At 34.1% G+C, this 22,645-nt stretch overlaps 1 protein-coding gene across 6 annotated transcripts; it reads right to left on the reverse strand.

The window, feature by feature from the left end:
* Positions 1-7,738: 7,738 nt before the first annotated feature.
* Positions 7,739-19,749, reverse strand: LOC111371767 (CSC1-like protein RXW8). Of its 6 annotated transcripts, none has more exons than XM_022993917.1 (13): positions 19,626-19,749; positions 19,386-19,528; positions 18,432-18,850; positions 17,859-18,005; positions 16,981-17,044; positions 16,671-16,880; positions 14,700-14,879; positions 12,218-12,516; positions 11,052-11,340; positions 10,444-10,722; positions 8,895-9,128; positions 8,333-8,531; positions 7,739-8,061 (listed from the first exon to the last, which is right to left on the reverse strand). In XM_022993917.1, exons 3-13 carry the CDS (start codon positions 18,710-18,712, stop codon positions 8,036-8,038), a joined length of 2,208 nt encoding a protein of 735 aa, XP_022849685.1. In that variant the 5' UTR covers positions 18,713-18,850; positions 19,386-19,528; positions 19,626-19,749; the 3' UTR covers positions 7,739-8,035. The 6 variants fall into 6 exon arrangements, with proteins under 6 accessions (XP_022849685.1, XP_022849684.1, XP_022849683.1 ...); XM_022993916.1 differs by having other exon boundaries at positions 19,373-19,528; XM_022993915.1 differs by having other exon boundaries at positions 19,291-19,528.
* Between the last annotated feature and the right edge of the window lie 2,896 nt (positions 19,750-22,645).

The following is a 22,645-nucleotide window of genomic DNA, read 5'->3' on the forward strand; positions in this document are numbered from 1 at the left end:
ACTCTGTCATTATCCCCTCTCAACCTCCAAGCTGAATTAGGACCCAATTGATTCCTGGCCTTCCCCTTTTGCTTCAACTGTCATTCCACCTTTTTCTCCCATTCTAGATATGCCTCCAGGTTACTCCTACCCTTGAATGGTGGAATGGACATTTTGATGTTGCCCATACCTCCATCCACATCATCTCCAAAGTTATTCCTACCCCGACGTTCAAAACGATCACCTCTATTCCTCATTCTCCCCAATTCAATTCCATTAAACTCATTCTCATCCAAATCACTACCATACGCATATTCATCATGTGTCTCCACCCTAGGCCCCTGCCTACCACGTCCCATATGAAGATTGGTGACAGATGCATCAAGTCTATTTATCCTATCACCCATATCCTTTAACATCCTCTCAAACCGCCTCATCACATCGTCGGGCATATTTGTTCCACCACCAATTCTGCTTGAATTCGATCCTTCACTACCAGACAGTAAAAAAAATTGACTCACTAGATAGAAAATTTGACTGCGACGCTAACGGAACGAATGAAAGTTGATTTGGACGGAAATTGAATCCAAAAACAATTTTTGAATTTTTTTTGGAATTTTTTATATTAAAGACTCGAAATTAATAACTGACTCCAAGAACAATTAGAAAAAAGAAAACTGACTCAACAAGAAATGGAAAAGATATAACCTTCGATTTTGGAGCCTAAACTCTGATACTAAATGATGTGAACCCGAGAGCAACGAACACTCACAAACCCACAACTATATTGACATAGTTCCCAAGAACACCAATGAATCAATGGTTTTGGATTTAATCCCCAACAATGACTCAAACAACCATTAATATATGAAATCAATGACCTTTTGAATACATGGTCTAAGAATCTCACCCGAATTGCGAACGCCACAAGAAAAACACAATTTCCTTGATAAGTTCAATGTCCAATGAAGAACAATAAATTGGAAGCAACACGCCTCAAACTCAATTCAATATCAAAAGTCTTCCATCAAACAAAGTATGAAATAAAGTCCTACTTATAGGTGTCTCTAAAACCTAATTCTAAAAGGAAATTTCGTGCCAAATAATATAAAAATATGGAAAGAAAAGAAGTCTAAAGCAATAAGGAAACTCGCGAAAATCCAAAAAAAATTCGACTCCAGTTTTGGCCTATGCGACCGCATAGGTTATTCTCATGCGGTCGCATAGACCACATGAATTTTTGCCCTCAATGCCCTGCTGTCTCCCATGCGACCGCAAGCCAGGAACCACTATGCGGTCACATAGTGGTCGATTGTGACTCCAAGTTCGGATGTTTGAATCAAGTGTCTCCAATCCATTTTGGCCTTTGTCTCCAACACCGGCCTTGCTCCTTGGCATGTTGTCTTCAACCCCGTGAGCTCCATAGCTCCCGCTAGCAATCATATGCCTTAAATCAACGCCAATTGGACTCAATTGCGCCCCCTCTTTCTTGGCTTCGAACATGGAATTTTTGATCGGCTTTGGTCTAACCAAGATCACATCATGATAGCTCTTATATCAATTGTTGAATTTAAAGATTATTATGCTAAAAATTAAGAATTACATTCAAAATTGATAGTTTAGGATTCATACCTGTGAAAGACATCATAGATATGAATATTAGCAGCTAGATCTTCCTCTCCTTCCTCCTCACAAAATATTATCCATCAATGGGGCAAGCCAATAAAACAAGATGGAGAGGAGAGGGAACTTAGCCTTTATATAAAAATTTATTGAGTCATTACATTAACGAATCTAACCGTAATTTGGGTTTACATATATTTTCGGCCCATATACTTAAATTACCACATGATATAAAATGGTGCTTGTAAGGTGTAAAACGAACCAATTGATCACTTAACATATTTGTCTTAATCACAATATTATTATGAGCTATATATCTAACCGTAAAATTTACAATCAAATAGGAAGCCCCTATTTAGAATTATTTTAACGTAAACATCATACACTATTTTCTTTGCACGAATGACTTCCATATGACTTTAGATTGTTGGGGGGAAATGAGTGACTTTCATGTAGATGCATTATCAATTAACATAATTGTTAGATTTTATTGATACCCAGCTAATCGAGGCTATGATGTTTATCATTTAATGTTAGTTTCAAAAGCTCGACTAAGACTTAATCGAGCCATTTTAAGCAATAATTCAGTGAATAGTTGCTCACGGTCCATTATATGAGTAGGCCCATGTGCACCGCCTTTGGCCCAATTTGATTGTGCCCTAGCTTAACTCTTTATGCCCCCGTATGGCCCCCATTAATTTTCATTTCATTACATTTTATTTTTCTCTCTCTTATTTTCAATCACACAATCTTCTATAAAATAATATTATACGTAAATCGAAAACTTTTCCTTCTTTTTCAACCACTTATTTAAAAAAAAAACACTATTCCACCCATTAATTTTTATACAAACGGGGCTATATGTGTTTCTCTATTTATTTGTTGGCCAAGTATGGTAGAGGAAAAGAAAAAAGAGGCATTTTTTTTTTCCTTTCTTTCATCTTTGTGAGCAACCTGTGTATGTGTGGAAAAAACTTAGGGCCGTCTTGTTTGTCTTCCTTCTCCTTTTTGTAACTCTCTTTTTGAGTAACACATTTATCTCTTCGTGGGATAAATCCTTTGTTGGTTAGTGGACAACCTTTGTGGTGTGTAAGTCGATTTAAACTAAGCTCTTACCTTTGTGGTCATCAAAGGTGTCAATTTTACACATGGTGGAGTCTCTTAATGGTGTAATTAATTCGATAAATGGTATTAGTGCTTGGCTTTAGTGATCTTGGCATGTAAAATCATCAAGAAATAACATAAAATCGGCTGTGTAGAAAATAGATCAAAAACTTGTTGAAAAAATTCCAACCGAAGCCGTTGAACCATTTTCTAGACAGACCAAGAGTTGCCTAAGTGAACGAAGAACAATCCAACTCTAAACGACAAGGTGAACCTCCTTAGCTAGTGTATGCAGCGATGGACCGGCGAAGGCAGTAGAGCATGAGGTCCACACGTCGTGATGGTGTAAGCGTGTATGGGTGCGTGAAGCAATTTCAAGCGACGCTCTTTGAAGATTTCTCCTAACTGTTCCATGGACCTACTGGTGCCTTGTGGTGTTCATTTTTTGTTTCAAGAAATTTGCTGATTTTGTCAGTTTTGCCCTTGATTGTTTGGTTGTAAACTCTTGTTGCTGCGTTAATACAGTTGCTAAAAGCTTTAAAGTGAATAGTGGTGGCCCTAAAGCTATAAAGTTTGCATCTCTCATAAAATTTATGAATTGACATATTGATCCATTCGATATCGTGTTCTTTCTCTATTATTTTTATAGTTAAAGCTATCATGTGAGTTAGTCATTTATTTTTCTCATTAGAAGTCATTGTGTAGGGGTGACATTAGGTTTGAGGTTACCATGTAAGGGTAACCATTGCTTGTTACTGAATCTAGAAATTATTTGTTAATTATTTACTTTGAATTCTTCATGAATTTTATATATTAATTTTTGTGTGAACTCGATATATTGTGCTTTAGTTCTTGCGTTGTCTTTTACTGCTTGATTATTATGTTAGAATTATCACCCGAACTTTATATTCCCTTGATCCGAGATCGTAGATATCACGAAATTTTGAAAATTTGTAACGATGTATATTGTGATCTTAGAAAAGTTTAATTGGCTATTCTATGTCATTCGTGCCTCTACTTTACTTTTGGCCATTTCTTTATTTGCAATATATGTTTTGTGCACTTTTTAAGTAAAAATGACAACACATTTGACTTGCATATTTTTAATGGCAAAGGTGATATTTCCATTTGGCAAACAAAAAGCTTTTCTAAAGCAATTTATAGGAAATGTAGGTCTATGTCAAGAGCAAAATGTAAAAAACATTTTTAAGTATAGTAAAATTGAACACTTTTTAAGAGGTTGTCCTAAAAAGAAAAATAAGTAGAAAGAAAGGTGAGAGGTGAAGCAAATGTTGTCACTGGGTCTAGATATGGCTCGGTGAAGTTTATTGATAATAAACTTGATTATTGCTTTTATATTTGTGTGAAATCTTATTTATATGAATGATTGCTTGATTCAGTATATTTTTCTATGTTACATTTCATTATGTTGGATATTTGTTTTTTGCATTAATTTGAGAGCGATTATATTACTATATATGATGTGTTGAATGTATAGTGGTTGAGATCACTATTGTGAGAATTGATACTGGATGTTTTTTCACTTAAGTAGGTACACTAGCAGTAAGTGTGTCAACGGGTAATATGGAGAATAGATGCTTGAGGATGCATTGGTCATATATGTGGGGGTGTGGAAAATAACATTTGGACTAAGAGAGGTGAGGTGATTAAATGTTTGAAATCCTCTATTTGTTAAAATCCTTATTACGTGGAGTAAGAGAGTATCACCCCTATTGGATGGAGACAAATTATCTACCTAGGTTAAGAAAGGCGAGATGGTGAGAGAGGAACATCTCATGAACTTAAGATCAGTAGTGGTTTACCAATTAGGCATGAGGACCAATCTAGTGAGCGTTGTTAGCGATGAGAGGAGAAATGTGTTTCTTAGATATGAGCAACACGAAAAGAGTGGGATAATAGTGGTGAGATCTTTCATTAGGGTCATTTATGTATTGGTTGTATTAGTTGGCCATTCACTTGACTAGCTTGATATTAGTCTAATGTTCTTTATATGATGAACATGTTGAAAAGATTTGTGTATTCATCGCATGTTTTATAACTACATGTAAGATTGATTGCTGAGAATATCTGATTGTACTAAGGTTCTTGACCTTATCCTTGGCGAGTACATGAAATATGTATGGTATCTGTTTCAGGTTCAAAATACTAGTAATGTCTCTAATTTCAAATTTTATTTGGATATCTTGATTAAGCAAATACTAACTTGGTGTTGTTTGTTGGTAAGTTTGTGGGTATTAGTGTATAGAATTGTTCGATTTTATTAATACCAAACAAGTCGAGGCTATGATGTTTATCATTTAATGTTAGTTGCATAAGTTTCGGTCGAGGATTGAATTAACACCACAAGATGAGACCCAAACTGAAAGTTAGACCAAGGCTTAACGAGGCCATTTGAAGTAATAATTTATTGAATAGTTGCTCATGGTCCCTTATAAGCGCAAGCCCGTTTGCATCCTCTTTGGCCCAATTTGTTGCCCTAGTTAGACTCTTTACATGTGCTTTCCCTAGTCATTGTTGGCCAGGTGTGGTAGAGAGAGAACAGAGAAGCGACTGTTTTTCTCTTCTTCATCTTTGTGAGCAACTAGTGTATGTGTGGAAGAAACTTGGGGCAACCATGATTGTCTTTCTTCTCCTCTTTGTGGGTCTATTTGTGAATGCTTCATTCATCTCTTTGTGGGACAAATCCTCCGTGAGTACTAGGCAACTTTTGTAGTGTGCTTGGTTGAAACCTATGTAGCTTATAGCCAATTCTCCTTCTTATGGTCACAGTCATATGGAGATAAAGAACAAGTCTTTATCAAATTGCCAAAATTATGGTAACATAGTATGAAATATATAGAACATAATCATTCAACTTGTTCTTTTCTAGTTAGTATTTTCCAATGAAATATCAACTCCTTTTATAGGTAAGGTTCAACTCCCACATTAATTTTTTCAAAATAAGTTACACTATACAATTAAATATTTTATTTTTGTATCTACCATTTAAAACCAAAATAAAGCTGAAAATTAAATCAATTTTATTGTAGAAGTTTAAAGCTTTTATAAAACTATTACAATAATAATAAGATTGGTGGTAGGGTTGGTCATGATCTGATTCAATTCGATTTTTGGACCTGAAATTTTCGGATATTTAGTAAGTGGATCCATAGGATCCAAATTTAATTATAAAACCATTTGGGTTCAATTCTATTGGGCTCCATTTAGTTATTGGGTTCCGTACTATAATTATATTTGTTAATATTTACAAAACTACACTAAGTCAACTAGTGACATGTTCAATCTTAAATTCTTAGCTCTTACAAAATAACGTCTTTTACGTCTTTTTTTGTTGAGTTCTTCATACTTTTGATTGATAAAATCTTAAAAAGAAGAAAATAATAGGCTCTCAATAATTAAGAGAGGTATTATCGAGTTTTAATTCGATTTCTTCAGAATAGTAGAAACGACATTATGGTAGAATAACATATTTGAGTAAAACTCATATCAATATGATTAGGTTGGGCTTCAATTGAAAATTAGAAATAAGAAAATTCATATTTTTGGGTTAGAGCGAAATTAACTAGTTAGCAAATATATGGAGAAAAAAATAAAATAATTGAGCTTATTTAAAATAAATTAATTAAAAAATTAGAGAGATTTGGATCTACCAAGAATTGAACCGAACCCGTCAATTCTCGATTATGATACTCGTTCGGGTAATTAACTTAAAAAGAACTGCTTGGTTTGATTCATTTCGATTCGAGTTTGATTTTGATTGGTTCGATTTGGGGGTTTTGTTCAGCTCAAACCGATAGTTTTTTGAACATATTTTAAATTTACATGAACAAAAAGCTAATGTAAATATAGTTCAACGATATAGAATCCTAGACACTTCACATTATCTAGTTAGTTCAAATTGTATAACACTCTAGGCACCATGCCCCATATTGCCGTTGCTAAAAATTAGATTTTATTTTATACTTCGATAAAAGTGTTTGAAGTGAATCGCTCAAAAATTAATAAAACTTGTGTTCCCCACAAAATGTGACGAAAATTAATTATTAATTGTCTTGAAGTTTTAACACGTGTTTAAGCTACATTAAACGGGGGCTATGTAGCATAACGATAGTTCTATACTTTCAGACGCGACAGCCTGCACTGTTTATGCAATTTAATAGTTTGAACTATCTAGACCTTATGCGTTATCTAGAATATATATCACAATGTAAAACATTTGAAAGCAAATTTTGTAACAAAACATACTATTGGAAAAAGCCGTTAATTGTTGATGCCCAATTGCCAAAGTCGAAAATAGTCGGATTGATAATGAAACAAGAATTTGAGCTTATTTGACATCTTGTTTTTGAAAAGGTAAACTTGACACTTCCACATATCAAAGTGGCCATTTTATCAATATTTTCAAATGGTGACCATATTTTTGTCAAGTGACTCCTAGTCCTTTTTAATCCAAACCCTAAAAAATTTTAAGATCTAGATCGGCTAATGGATCTCGAATGGAACCTGCTCCAGTAAATATTGTATCTATCAATGTATATGGTCTTGGACCATCAATAATAATTTTTCTTTAACTTCCACAAAAAAATTACTATAACAAATTTGGCTTATTTTGTGTCTAAATTTACCAGTAAGTTAAAGAAGAAGATTCATTTTTCAATTCTTGAACGTTTTTAACCCCCTGTTTGCTGCCCATTATTTCAACCCCAAAAAAAAAAAAATAAATAAATAAATAAATAAATAAAAATTGAATAATATTTTTAGGAGAAATGCATAATTAAAAAGTAAAAAGAAAAAGTTGTGAGTTTACGTGTAGAATATTTTATTGTGTAAATGCGGTTAAAAATGATCCCCTAGTAAAAAAAAGTTTTAAAACAATGAGCACTAAATAGGGGCTTAACATGGTATAGAGAGATTTAGGACGATGCTATCCCTCCTAGTCCTAGGTGATATCTCGTGGAATTGTAGAAATTTTCTTGATGCAAATTGACATTATATATTATATCAATGTCCATGCACCAATCGAACTTCAAATACTTGCGCTTCTCACGAGTCAAAAACATTGGACATACCTGAGGTTTTACACAACGCAAGATTAATATACAACTTCTGAATTGCTGTATACATTTTACTGAGATTCCAACCAGCATCATTTTCTACACAAACCTCAGAAATGTGCATAAATATTTATATCTATCCTTTTATGCATGTCGTATTCAAAACTCACGACAATTGCATATATGAATTGACAGTAAATGCACGAATTTTTCGGTCTCTTTTACGTTCAATTCTGTCTCCAGCCAGCTGCAAGTCAAGGAGGTTGAGCAGACGTGTTTACTGCAAAGCAACAAATTGAGGACAGTAAATAAGGATATGAAGCACTTTTTCCAGGCGTGCCGGGTTAAGTTGCATTATAAAAAAAGATACATATTTCCTTCCTGAGGTGCATCAATTTATATTTGTTTCCCATCCTTTACTCCTTTTTTCTTTTTAATAAAAGATTAGAGGGCTCACCCTAGCCACCAGGGCCTGGACAATCCAGCCTATTTTACAACTATGTCCACAAATAGGTATAGCTAAAAAAAATCATAGTAACAGTGTATAGAACCTGGAGCCTCTGGATCTTCAGGCCTGCTTATGTCCCCAGTTTCTTTGTCATTCACTTCAGTCTCGGGGCAATTCAGTTCCAAAGATTTACCCGAACTCTTTGATTCTGATTTGATTTGGCAATAAGCAGATAGCAGTTGATGATGAATCTCTTCCATCCTTCCAGAGTGCTCATCTTCCCGATCCATATCAATAATTGTCTGTGAAGTTACTAGCATGTTATAGGGAATAGATGGCGAGGAAAAATAGCACGTGTTTCTATAATATCCTTAATTGTAGATTAGGAAAACATAGTTTCTATAACAGAATGTCTCCCGCAGAAGATGATCGTCTGATTAATCAATATAAAGTCTATCATGTTGGACATTCCATCAGGCAAACTTATGGATTTCAACTAAGTGACCAAACTGAAACAAAAGGCAAACTTGATTGACTACTTTGGAATAAAATAAAGTTCAGTGACTAACATGAAAGTTTGCCATAAGATGAGCGACTAGCAATGTTTTTCAGTCTATAAAGTAGCATTTTTATAAAAAGATAAATCTCAGTTTTTCATATATTACCTTGGAAGGCGTCTTCTTAAATATTGGGTGAAACCGTTGCCTGCAATACTCATTGAACAGGAGTGTGCATATAATCAGTGGAATGGTGAAACTCGATGCAATCGGTGAATGTTTTATTCCAAAAACTCCCAAAGATATTATTTGTGTAAGCACCAATGAAAATATTGTTGTATTGTGTATGATAGGCCAATATAGTCCCCCACTTTGATATCTTGTAACATACACATCAAGTATCTGAAACATACATTTCCAAATTAGTATGACAAACCTAAAATAATTTCAAGAATGCCAAAAATAGAAGAAATGAAGATGAGAGGAAAAAATTTTCAAGTCCCCCATCCCATCCCCACCACCCCGTACCCTACAAAAAAAGAAGAAAGAAAAAAGAGAAGGAGAAAATAGAAATCCCAGTCCACAAGAAAAGATGAGAAAAAAATTAATAGAAACAATGTATGAAAAGAATCTCATCGTCTATCTCCTTCCCCTATATTACCTTTGTATACACAGAACCAAGAAGGTTGCTATCCTCCGAGTTACCAAGTGACATTACTACAAAACTTGGAATAGGGAAATCATACATCTGTAAGGACATGCATACAAATAATCTTTCTATGTTTATTTTAGCAACTTACCATTTTCGTTTGAGTTACTAATGATAAATAGACCTACTATTGTTGAATAGTTCAGGCATTGATTTATGATATTCAACACTAATTATATTTTTCTTTAATAATCTCTCTCTCTCTCTCTCTCTCTCTCTCTCTCTCCGTGTGTGTAATTTCTTCCTGTTTACCATTATACATCAAAAAGACTGGTTAGAAATCTAAAGAAGATTCATAGAATTTTTCACATGATTATCTAACAAAATCTCTCAGAAAAAACAGTAATCGATCATCTAGAGATTAAAAACATTAGTCATAATAATTACACCAAAAGATGGATATTCCACATAACTAAAGCACAATGTGTTCTGCCATATAACCCTCTTTCCTCGCCTTTCACAATTACTACTGTATCTTTCATGTATGCATGAATAGTGCAGAAGAGGAATTGCACAAGGAAGGTGAAGTACATGGTACAATCACCCAAAAAAATAGATTTTCTAAGCATTAAAGTGTGAAAGAAGAAAATTTTCTAATAGCTATTTTAATCTACCAACATCTCTATCAACTAATTAACTCGGTGATCATGCGTAAATCAAGCAAAGTGATCAGAATAGGAGACGAGGAACATGAGCCTTTTTAATAGGTTAACATAAAAGACACAAGTGCTATATTTCAAGAAAAGAAGAAGCCGCATAGTGAAAATACAGAACACAAAATTCATACTTCTTCAAGCTGTAAGAACTTCTGGAAAGAATTGAAATAAAACTAATTAGTACACAAGTCAACAAGCAGCGCAAAAGTTCAAATGCATTCCAAAGTATCCTAGAGTTCTTTTAAAGGAAAAGACATTAATGCATATCACAAAAAACTAGTGCGATCATTCCAAACTGTGTGAACTAAAAAAGGTTCAGACAGAGTGGAACACCTCCATAAGAAATGCTCACCTGATTACGGTATACCAGATAGGCGAGGAAAAAGTAAACCAGCAAGAACGGCAATATCAGAGGAGCCAACACTGAACAAGTGAAGCCCAGAAGTCCAAAGAGGAGGACTCTTGGAACTTCTGTGTGGTATGGAAAGGTATAAGAGCCATAACTGGTATCATCCTTATTTCTAAGAATAAATCTATAAAATGAGTTGCAGAGAAGAGGAAATGGCTGAATTAATTCAAAGGACAAGCTAGCCCAGCCTGATGTGAGAACATAAGTTACAAAGAAGGTAGCCTGCAAAATATAAAATCATAAGTGACATGAGATCTCGAAATATACGTGTTTGGTGGAAAAACTGAACAATGCAGCATGAACACTTACAATCTTGCATGGATAAATTTGTAGCATATAATTACAATAAATGGTTAAAAATATAGTTCCAGTTCCATAAAATCTTAATTCAACATTCAAAGACGAAATTGCCAAATACTAATGAGCACTTATATAGTATAAAAATGGCAATTCAAGGTCAACATTCCTATACATTCTTGCATTTGCAGAATAAAACCAACCACGATGGTGCTATAAGAGAAGTAAAAACTTAAGAGAATGGAACAGATCACCGTTGATGGTACTGCTTTGGCAAGCTGGTTAGGTATGGTTTTTGGATCTCCCAATTTCATGATTGAAACTTGATAATGGTCGATAGCTGCCTCCGTTAAAATATTAGCAAAGAATACGTTCCATATTATAAAGTAAAGGACTTTAATGCATGAGCTTCTTTTCCTGCCACTACGAGATATTGAGCCCTCCAATGTTGAAAAGACCATCATAATTGGTGGGACAATAGACAAAAAGATCATGAGTATTACGCTTGGTAGATATCCAGTTATTAGCTGTTTCATAAATTTCCTGCAAGAAAGCAGGAAGGAAAATTGTAATTCCTTGTCATTATAGTTCAGAATGTACAGACCACAAAATTGACAACTGCTGCATCCAATATTTTGCATCTTTAAGTATATAAAGATGTGGTACATTTTAAGATGGAAAAAAAGGGACAGATATCATGCTGATAGGGGAAATCTCTTTCTACTGGGAATTCAAAGAGTTTTTTTGTGCGAAAAAAAAAATAAGTAATAAAACGTTGATCCTAAAACTGGTATATTTTCCTTTCAAATACCAGACAAAATTGAAGTTTTAAAATGATTTTAGTAAAAGTGCTTTCCAGAGACCTATGATGCACCAACACGATGCGTGTCGGATACGTCGACTCGTGATTTTTCAAAAAAGTACCGACACAACACGTCATCGACTTGTTCATTAAATTTTTTAAAATTCTTCAATTATATAGTTTCAATTTAGTTTTATACTTATTATTGATTTTTTTTTGTTGAAATCTTTTAATTATGAGTACTAATTTGTTATTTACTAAAAATTTTGAGTTAGAAATATATAATAACTATAGTAAGAAAGGAAAATGATTATTGTAGAGTGTCCGAAGAGTGTCGATATCGACACGTGTCGGATACGGACACGTTACCCTAGTTAGAGTGTCCGTGCTATATAGCCAGAGACTGATGTTAGAATTGACATGCATACATTTAGTACATACTCTTAACACATTTTAAGGTTAGATAACATTATTAGTTGATTACCACCCACCTTTCTTTAATCCGTTATTCGAATGCTACTTCACCATGTAAGAAACCAAAACCAAATATGCATGCCAGACACTAATTGTAAAAGAATATGAACAATTGAACTGACTTCTAACATGTGCACATATTACCTCTCAGTAATGCCTTTTATAAAGGGAAATACTTTCTCCAGCTTATCGAGATGAACGAGACTTTGCGTGAACACCACAGGGATAAGGAAGAAAGTCACGAACAGAATAAAGGCCACAAGTATGGCAATCTTCCGGATCCAAAAGATTCGATATGGAACATATAGGTTTGACCAATAGATATCGCTTGGTTCTGGAGCCAAGTCTGTCACCCATGTCATTGGATTAGGTTGTTGGAGTGCCTCTGAAGCAACCAAAGCAGCATAACGAGTCCTGAAAAAAACCAAAGCAGCTCCGCACTCCTGCAGAAAAGATCAGTCTGCTTTAAACTTCTGACATGTTCAATCTGATAATATCATCAATATTTTCATTGAAACTAGCTGGCAACAAACATGACACACTCAGCAAATACATGAGGAAGAATTGGGGACTTCCATACAATAGGGTATCTTTACTAGCAAATGCAGAAACACGCTGCATTTCACAAAATCAGATCAAGATTAATTGCACGAGTTCAATTTGACATTAACATGAATCTCTTATACGCACACTAAACTTTTGGCATATCTTAAATAAATATGTAAATGCGTGTCAGAAGGTGTAATTGGGACAATACCCCCCTGACCTTTGTCTGTTATGTAGAATACCTCCTATCCTTTTATTTTGGCGTGACCCCTCTGGATGGCCCAAACTTCGCGGAATACCCCCATAATATACAAATTCCATTAGTTTAGGCATTAAATCCACTGAAGATGGCCAAGATTTAAAAATTCTCGAAGGGCAATGCCGTCTGTTCATTTCACTTCATTATTTAGGACCTCTACCTGTCTTGGAATTTGCCGATCCATTCAGCATCCACTGATTTTCATTAGTTCCGCGTATCTCTTTTTTATTTTTATTCATTTTTTAATGAACGTGGGTGTTCGGACCAGCTTACACCCACTTCGACTAATTCCACGAGACCCTGAAGTTTACAGCCGGGTACTCACATCAGTGGCCTTGAGGAGACTCGAACTAGTGATCATTGGGGAGCAAACTCAAGATTTGACCCGTTCCGCTGGTTTATTTTAGCTTATGATATTGAAATCTTGGATCTATTTTCCTAAATATGATTGGAAGCCCAACAAATAAGAGATGCCGAGACAGGGAGAGGTCCTTCCTATTTGACCCATTTTGTCTTATTGAAGATGGATATATAGATGATGTTGAGCAGGCTTGGGACACTGGAGAAGTATGACTGTCCCTTATAACGTCTCTACATTACCAAAAGGCACTTCTTGAGTCATGTGATGGAATTAACTTCATACACTAATTCGAATTTTTGCTTGTAGCTAAAGAAGCTGGGGAAACTGAAACAACAGCTTGCAGGCTTATACAATACACCATATAATGGCAAATATATAGCTGAAATAAAGGTACTGGAGTCTTTGATGGCTAGAGAGTAGGCATAGTGGAAGCATTGATGATGTGCTGACTCGCTGACTGGCTTCAAGCTGAATACCGGAATACAAGTTAATTGCACGCAAAAGATTCAAGCAGAAAACGTAAAAATCAGATTTAAAACTTCGGACTGAGGATTGAATTTGGGCAGTGAAAAACAGCAACCTGGTGAGGATTATTGAGGACTGTTTTAAGAATTCATTTAAACAAGTGGCATTGGAGATTTTTTTTTATTTTTTATTTTTTAATTTTGGCCCTCTTCCATGGATTTAATGCCTAAACTAATGGAATTGGGCAGTAGGCGTACCCCGATAAGTTTGGGCCATCAAATGGGTTTTGCGCCAAAGTGAAAGGGTAGGTGATATTCCCCAAAGCAAGCAAAAGTCAGGGGGTATTGTGTCAATTACCCTGTAAGAAATTGCCTTACATAAATTTGACCACATTCAGATTCCAAAACCTTGATATTTGTAGATATTACTGCATGATTTCACAATTATATTTCCTTGAATCAAGATTGGATTTTCCTCAAGTGTCACATCACTAGTCACTCCAAGTGAACGTCTATTCAAATACAAAGAATTCACCCAGTCAACAGCTGTTGCTGATAATAAAGTTTAAAGTGCACACATAAGTCAGACAGTAGAATATTTTCATAGAAGCAACAGGTGAAATCAAATGACATATTATTTTCCAAGGCATACAAATCACAGAGGGCATAATTGAATTTTAGATGGTGTAAATGAATTTACTTCAATATGCATTAAGTTAAGGATAGAGACAATTAGACTACTGCAGAATATGGAGATGGTACATACGTCACTTCCTTTATACCGAATACTAAGTTAACACAAGAAAAAATTCTCAGACGTCCAAGTCAGGAAGGGCTGTTATAGATCTCACTATATTGTCCATTAGGTGTCAAAACAGCCTAACAATGAACTAAAGAAAGTTCTGGATGATATACATTTAGCAGAAGCAAAGTGCAGTTGATATCAATGAAGAGAAGATATTAATCTACGTAGTAAATATATGCAGAAAGTCAGACCTTCTTCCCCAAATCTGGACCGTCATGTAAGCTTGTAGTCCTAACATTTTCAGGCTCAGGAGAAAGGATCTTAAAAGATGTTGAAGTTCCTCCACAAAAGCCACATCTTAACAGTCGAGATCCATAATGTTGTTCCACAGTGTTGGACTTGAGCACATTGTAGATCTTCTCAGCATCAGTCTGCAGACAACAAAATAACCAAAACATCAGTCAACAAAAAAGAATACATGGGGAAGGTGACAGCGTAAAGTAAAAGAAATCTCATAGCAATAACTCGGATTTATTATTACTCTGCATCTACGTTGGAGTCTAATTCACTGGTTCAGGATGCTCTCTGAGTTTTATTACCTTAAATCCGTGTTGGAGTCTAATTCACAGGTTCAAGATGTTTAACACTAGTTGTCAACTTGTAGCTACTCATGTCCTTAAAAATCATCACTTAATTCTAACCAAACCCATGTGGAATAGAATTTGTACCTCACTGACATATGTGACATGCTCTTCGAGGCCCATAACGATTACTTCAGCTTGAAGAACAACCCTTCGAGAAGATCCAGAACTAGAACAATGGTTTCCTACGTACGTGGCCAATAATTACCAAAAGGAAATCAACAGGTTTTCCTTTAGGTGTTTATAACAGATAGTTATGAGTAATTCCCTTATGAACTGTGAACACACTTCCCTGCTGTACATTGTTGCAGGAAACAGCTGAAGAAACCTCGCAATGGGGCAAGCTATAACTTTGAGGCAGTTTCGGCTGAACAAATGTCTTTGTCACATTGTTTACCCAAGAAAATTTTTTAGTGTTGATGGCTCAAAAGTCAAATCCAAAGATCTTATCGAAAACTTGCTAATTCGGGTAACTAGCAGGATAATCAACTTACTGATTGGCCTATTAAGCCCTTAAAGAGAAGAAGAGAACTAAAAGTATCGTTCAAGTCGTTCACAGAAATGCGTGTAGTAACTATGAATATCCTAGGACCAGAACAGCGTGAGGAGCATATGGTTTTCCGTCCACTCCCACGTGCTAATGTAAATGATCGATGAGAATCAAATCTCTCTTTTTCTTTTCTTTTTTCAATTTTTGATGTTATTAAACATGATTTGTGATAAAGATACATGCAAACAGTAGACAAAATGTATTTTCTTTACCGTTGCATCTTCTTAGCACAAATCACACAAAGTATAAAGGGTGCTATTACACTTCAAATATTATATATTCAGAAATTACAGTTCACATAAGATGATTAACAGATGTTATTGAACTGGACAAGATTTACAAAATGAATAAAAAACCCCACCACATTACTAACTAAGATAATTTACAAAACACACCTTGTATGAAGATCGTTGTAAAACTTCATTTACCATATCCGAGATTACAATTTGCTATTGCTATTTCCTAGGAGGCAATAAATAATATATTCTATCGAGTCTTCAACAATGAAATAACAACAGAAAAATTGCAAATGAAATTCTCGGAATAAGTATCATTATGCGTTATTTTGAGTCGCATTGTGTCATCTTTTTTTTTTTTTAAATTAATTATCATTGATAGTTAATGAATGTAACTAATTGCTGTTGGCCATTAAGTCGTAGTTTCTGTAGAATTATTTTTTAGTTTCACAATAATTTTGTAAATTGTTAGTTTACAACGAGGTTGGTTGAGTCATTTTGAAGTGAGATGAATGATGAATATTTGTGCTAATATAAGAAAAACGAAGCTTGCAGTCACTGCAAGCTAAACTTCCATATAATTTTTGTGTTACTAAAGCGGTAAGTGGACTCTACCATTGATAGAGAAGCACTAAAAATTGTATGTTTTTCCTTACTTCCATTGATAGTCGTGCGTTTTTCTTATTTCGAGTTGTTATTGCTCTCAATAATATGGGATTAGGCATTTAATTCATAACATACTGCCAAATAAGGAAATATCAACTGTCATAAGAGAAGATCCATTTACATGCTTACCATCAATTTCTGCATTGCACCGGACTTGTAAATCATTTGATGCGACAAATAGCTTGACGAGTAGTAATCTGTAAAGAATTTAGCAACCCTGACACTGTACGATCCTTCTCGAGACCATGGAATGGCACGAACAAGTACAGTAAAGTGATTTATTTGGGAACGAGATGCTGCAATATATGCCAATCTCATTTTTGTGACGCTTTTGTATTCCTAAAGACAGGCAGAAATGTGCTATCAACAAGGTTAAAGCAAAAGAATCATCCATTTAAATTCTGTATATCTCAATCAAAATGAAAATAAAAAACCTTACGAAGTAAAGAAGAATACAAGCACAGGATGATATGACATATAATGCAAGACAGTGGGCCCAAAGCCTGACAAAAACCAAATATAAGGAAAAAATTAGAAAGAATTAAGTCACGAAAAAAGTAGAGGAGAGAAACATTTACAAAAGAAGAAACATTCTAGCATTTAATATAGACTTCAGTAAATGAATGCACAATGTGTTTGTTTCCTGTCCTTTCAAAAAATCCACATAAGCTCAACAAGGATAAATATTGAAAAATCTAAGATGAAAAAGTTTCAACTCTGAATATATGTCTTTTTCAATTCAAAAAGGCCCAAATATCTTATTTTTCAATTCTATTTCGGCTTTGTGAGAGGCCACATTCACTAATTATTCTATCATGATATATTATACTTATTAAGTTAATTAGCATTTAAGCACTTAATGTAATTGACATTTATTCACCCATGGTATTATATCATTAAAAATTATATGGTTGTTCCACATTGAAAAAGTTATAAGTTCCCACGCTGTTCTATGAATGCACTTTCTACACTCAATACAAATTGGTTTTCAGACATGCTTAATATGGTATTAGAACCAGGATTGCACCCTTGATCTTGTTTCACTGTAACGCCAAAGTAGCTCCCTTTTCATTTACCTCTCTACATGCAAGTTGAGGTTATACTTTACATGAGTGTAAGCACTGGAAGTTGTCCCGCACGGAGAAGTTGTGTTCAGACCAGTAAAAAGGCCCAGACAATCCCCACCTGGCCCCCTAACCGTTGTTAATTAGCCTTAAAACGGATTTCATAAACCAGATTACTTTGAGCAAATAAAATTCATTCACAGGAATAGGACAAGCACATATTATCAGGAATAGATATTGACATATTACATACCATCTTGACCCTTCCTTGACATTCTCAATGGTGAACACGCTCAACTGCTCATTTCGAATATGTTTATGATCCATCTCCTTCCCAAAATAATTAAGTGGAAGCACAAGGAATAAACATATAACACTGGCAACTGAGAATACTCGGATACTGCACATAGTAAAGCAGTAGCTTATATTAGGACAACAGCTAGAATACCAGGAAATTCAATCAAGCGAAAAAACAGAAAAAAAAATCTTCCAATATCTAGATAAAATGAAGGAGAACACATGCAGCAGCACTATCAATATTCTAGTTCAATATTTAAGTCCTTTGATGGAAATCAATTGTCACCTTGTAAATGTCTTGAAGAATAGTGAAATACGAAGGAAATAGTAAAGAAAGCGGAAGAATATTTCAGTGATTGTAACGAACACAGCATAAGAGCATGATACAAGTTCATAGTTCCAATTGATAAAATACACAGACAAATCAAAGGTTCTTACTTCTTCAAGTAAATTATGAAGATCCATCATTACAATAATAAGGAAACATAATTTGGGTCCTGGGAGTTTTGAAATTTAAGTGTGTTGTCACCTGAAAACAACTGCCCGGAGAAAGACAACAGCATCCAGACCCCCAATGGCTAATAATTCTTCCTCAGATGCTTCCCATGATTTTACTATCCAACTAGCAGAAGGAATAAATCTCTGAAACCAAAGTGGATCATTGCGTTTTGACCTCACCTGAGAAAGTTTTTGCCCGAAGTACACACTTACAAGGCTTGGTTGTTTTCTTAAAATGGAATACAATGAAAACAGCACCACACACACTGCAGTATTGATACCAGAAGAAGTCAACAGAGCAGAAATGTTCATCTCTATATCACTCTAAAAGCAAACTTGTGGAATGTCATCATCCAAAAGTGAGATAACGGATCTTCGTATGTTAAATAGCAAAGAAGTCCAAAAGACCAATACTACAAGAAGCCGTAGTTCTTCAAATTTATCCTGAACCTGCAAAAGTAAAACTGGAATGCTCAATTCTTTATTTTGTAAAAAGACTAAATAATATCAATGTTGATTCAACCCGCAACTACATTCCAAAGAAGTTCCAAGTATCTATTTCTCAAACTTTGCACTTCTTTTTTCTGGTGCAGGTATAAAGGAAACATCCAAAATTAAAATCATTTATGCAAGAGAAAGTCAACATCATCAATGGCATATATTCAAAAAGCATAATCATTGTTCTTCAGAGAATACCGATAATCAAAACCTGATAAATGAAAATATCAAATCATAAACCCTGCATCATGTATCAATCAAATTGCATCCACAGTCCAAACAGACTGAAAGTCATTCATATCCACCACCATAGAATCTGGAAGTACAAAGTCTCTTAAGTCTTGCAAGCATATTCATTAAAAACAGGCGCATATATTATAGAGAAAACATACTGCTACACAGTATTTGCAACCACCACAGGATTAGAACTTATCCAAACACTAGTTCCATTGTATTTTTTGTTCACAAATGCACCTAATAAATTCACAAGTTCCCAATCTTGAGATCATGCAGTAGATATATTCATTTCAGGCAATTTTATTCCGATGCCTGACAATATTGCCCAAGAAAGAGAAAAAAACCACCAAAATTCTCGTCCAACATTTACGCTGCCAAATCAATACAATCAACCTACACGGAAAAATAATTAAAATATCAGTTTACCTTTTCCCGATATCTCAAAAATTCAATAGAATGCAAACAAATCAAGAATTGAGAGAGTCTTTACTTAGACTTCACAATGGCAAAGAGTGAAAGGAAAGATTATAGATTTGAAGAATGGAAACCCTAGACGTTAATTGGGATTTAGGATTTTGGGTAAAGAGAGAGAGATTTTGAAGTTGGCATGACAATCGGGCGGGGCCGCTGAAATTTAGCATACATATAGGTAGAGATTTTCACGTAAAATGTGTCTGCTGCGTGTGTGAAATGCGGGACCGGAGAATCGGCCACGTGGAAATCAATTATGAAATTTAAATGGCGGAAAACCGTCCTGTCACTTAACTTCCTATTTAAGAGAACCTTACGTAAATAATTCTCCTTTGACTACAATAAGCCCCTATCTGACGTCATTTATTTTATTTTATTTTTGTTAAACAAAGTTTTCTACATTACCATATCCATTAAAAATGCCTAATGTTATTTAATCTCATTTAGATTGTGATCCCAATTTAAATGACAATAATATGATATTAATTGATAGATAGAATTAAATGATTCATTTAATTTCAAATTTTATTAATCAATCATTTAATGTCATATAAACTAAGACTACAATCTCAACGGGACTATCAGCCAATTTAGGAGTGATTTTTTGGATCAAAAAATTGATTTTTTGGATTAAAAAATTATTTTTTGATCGTTATTTTATTATTTCAGTCGTTATATTTGACTTCTACTCTCACAGGTGGACCCCACTTTTTTCATAACGATCAAAAAATCAATTCTCAAAAGTATTCTGAAACAGACTCTATATAGCATTATTCATTAAAAATCGTGCGCCTCTGAAAGCAATGACAAAACGAAGTTTGTCATGAGAAATTTACTTATTTGCCCTTCAATCTTTCTCCCAATTTCAATTGGTAAGTTGGCAATCATCTAAGGGTAAATTTGGAAAGATACAAATCATAAAATTATCAAACAATAGTTTCTTACATCAAGATGCAAATGTGGGCTCCATTATATTGTTGCAAAAAAAAAAGTTGGACGAATTTAAGGGCGTTTGTTTGACGCTAAATAATTATAAATTCACTCAAAATTAAGAATATGGACGTGCCCTATTTTTATTGAAGAATATATTTTAGAATAATAAATTAATAGAGAATGTGTTGTTAAAAAATAAAAAATGTATAGTTTTGTGTAATTTTATTTTTATTAATGAATGTGTAGATAAAAAGAAGATGGACAAAAATATATTTCGAAAATAGTCGAGATAAACAAGGGCTAAGCCCATATTTTATAGGATTAAAACTTAAATTTTACTTTATATCAAAGTTAATAATTAATTTTAATTACATATTTTATAAAATTCATAACCTTTTTAACAATACATTTTATCAATTTTTATCAAAATTTACTAAAAATTTGATTTTAACTCGCATCAAATAGGGTCTAAATTTTAATTTAGGCATCACATTCATAATTACTTTTCTTTACTTTCTATTTATTTCGTGGAACACGCAATTATTCTTATTATTTCTCTTTCTAAACAATTTATAAATTTAGAAAATGGAGGCTAATTAGTGACTTATCCTCCTAGTAAACTATGAGTGGATAAATTTTATTTAAGGTAGTGGAATTTTAAGCGAAATTTCAATTGGATTACAAAATTTTAATTTTTTATTCATTTAACTTCAATTTAATTTGAAATTTCACGGTTTAGTTGACACTTGACAGTTAATCATGTCATTATTGATCTTCCCACATAGTTGCCACGTGGCACTTAAAAGCAAAAAAATAACTAAACAAGAATTATGGCAATGTTTTTAAATTATTAAAAGTTAAAATGAATCTTTCTTATTTTTAACATTTTTTATGATATCGCATAGTGTTAAATTGGCACATCAAATAGCAAATTATTTAGAATATCATTGCAGTATGATTCACAATTAAACATTTTTCATCATTTTTGAAAATGGTCGATGATTGAATGATGATTTAAAATAAAATTGAAGTTCAGTGAATTAATTAAAATTTTGTTGAAAGTTCAATGGCCACAAATGAGATTCACCCGTATGAGTCCTTTTTAATGGTTTACATAGGAGAGTCACCCGTGCAGGTAGCATTACCTTTTTTCTTGAGAATAAAACTGTTTGGACAGGGGCACGTAGGCCCTGTCCAAACAGGGGGCCTAATTGGCGCCGATTCAATAGAGGGACGCCAATTCAACGCCCTAGACGATTAGTCCAGCAAAATCCTTTTTTTAATATCGAGTGTGGAGAGGGGGGCACCGATTCAATAGGGGGCGCCAATTCAATGCCCTAGACGGTCAGTCCAACAAAATCCTTTTTCGAATACCGAGTGTGGGGAGGGGGGCGCCAATTCAATGCCCTGGACTGTCAGTCCAACAAAACCCTTTTTTGAATACCGAGTTGCTCCACACTCCTGCTATTTTTCCACCATTTAATATAAATATAAAATAAACAAAAGTATTCAATTTAATGCGTCATACTTCTAAACAATTGTTTGATAAATGACACCTAGGGTGCAATGCATTCAAAATATATCTATAAAATTTTGTGGGCCCACTTCTTTTTTAGTCATATTTCTTGTGAGCATATCTTATTAATGAAATAATAAATAAAAACAGTTTATCTTATCCTAATAAGATTACAAGATCTATTAATTTACCTACAAAACACTTTTAACCAAGTGGATCCATTCTTCTTCAATTACACCGCTAGACCCCAAATAAAGTTGTTATCATCAACATTTCTTAACAAATTCATCAATGTTTGTCTAGACGAAACGTTTGACATTGACGTGATTAAAAGCCTTCACGTCACGGGTTACAAAACACATGTTCGGTTCATATTTAAATTCATCATGGACAAAATCTTTTTTTTTTTTTAATTTCGAAAAGTCTACACGACAATGACCTTGTGCAAAAAAAGGGATAACCCTCGTTCTCCTCGCATTAAAAGTATCTTCAATATTAATATAAATTTCATAAATAATTTGTTAAAAATTGCATCGATATTATGCATATTATATTCACAAAAAATATACAATTTATATTTACGAAATCGA

Source organism: Olea europaea, chromosome 22 (assembly GCF_002742605.1).
Source record: "Olea europaea var. sylvestris chromosome 22, O_europaea_v1, whole genome shotgun sequence".
In the NCBI taxonomy this organism is placed as follows: domain Eukaryota; kingdom Viridiplantae; phylum Streptophyta; class Magnoliopsida; order Lamiales; family Oleaceae; genus Olea; species Olea europaea.

Coding starts and splice junctions, on each gene's coding strand:
- LOC111371767 (XM_022993917.1), bottom strand. CDS start 18,712: ATGAACATTTCTGCTCTGTTGACTTCTTCTGGTATCAATACTGCAGTG. Junction 17,045..17,858: donor GTCAAGGAAGGGTCAAGATG/GTATGTAATATG, acceptor GGTTTTTGTCAG/GCTTTGGGCCCACTGTCTTG. Junction 8,062..8,332: donor TGAAGATCCAGAGGCTCCAG/GTTCTATACACT, acceptor GTTGCTTTGCAG/TAAACACGTCTGCTCAACCT.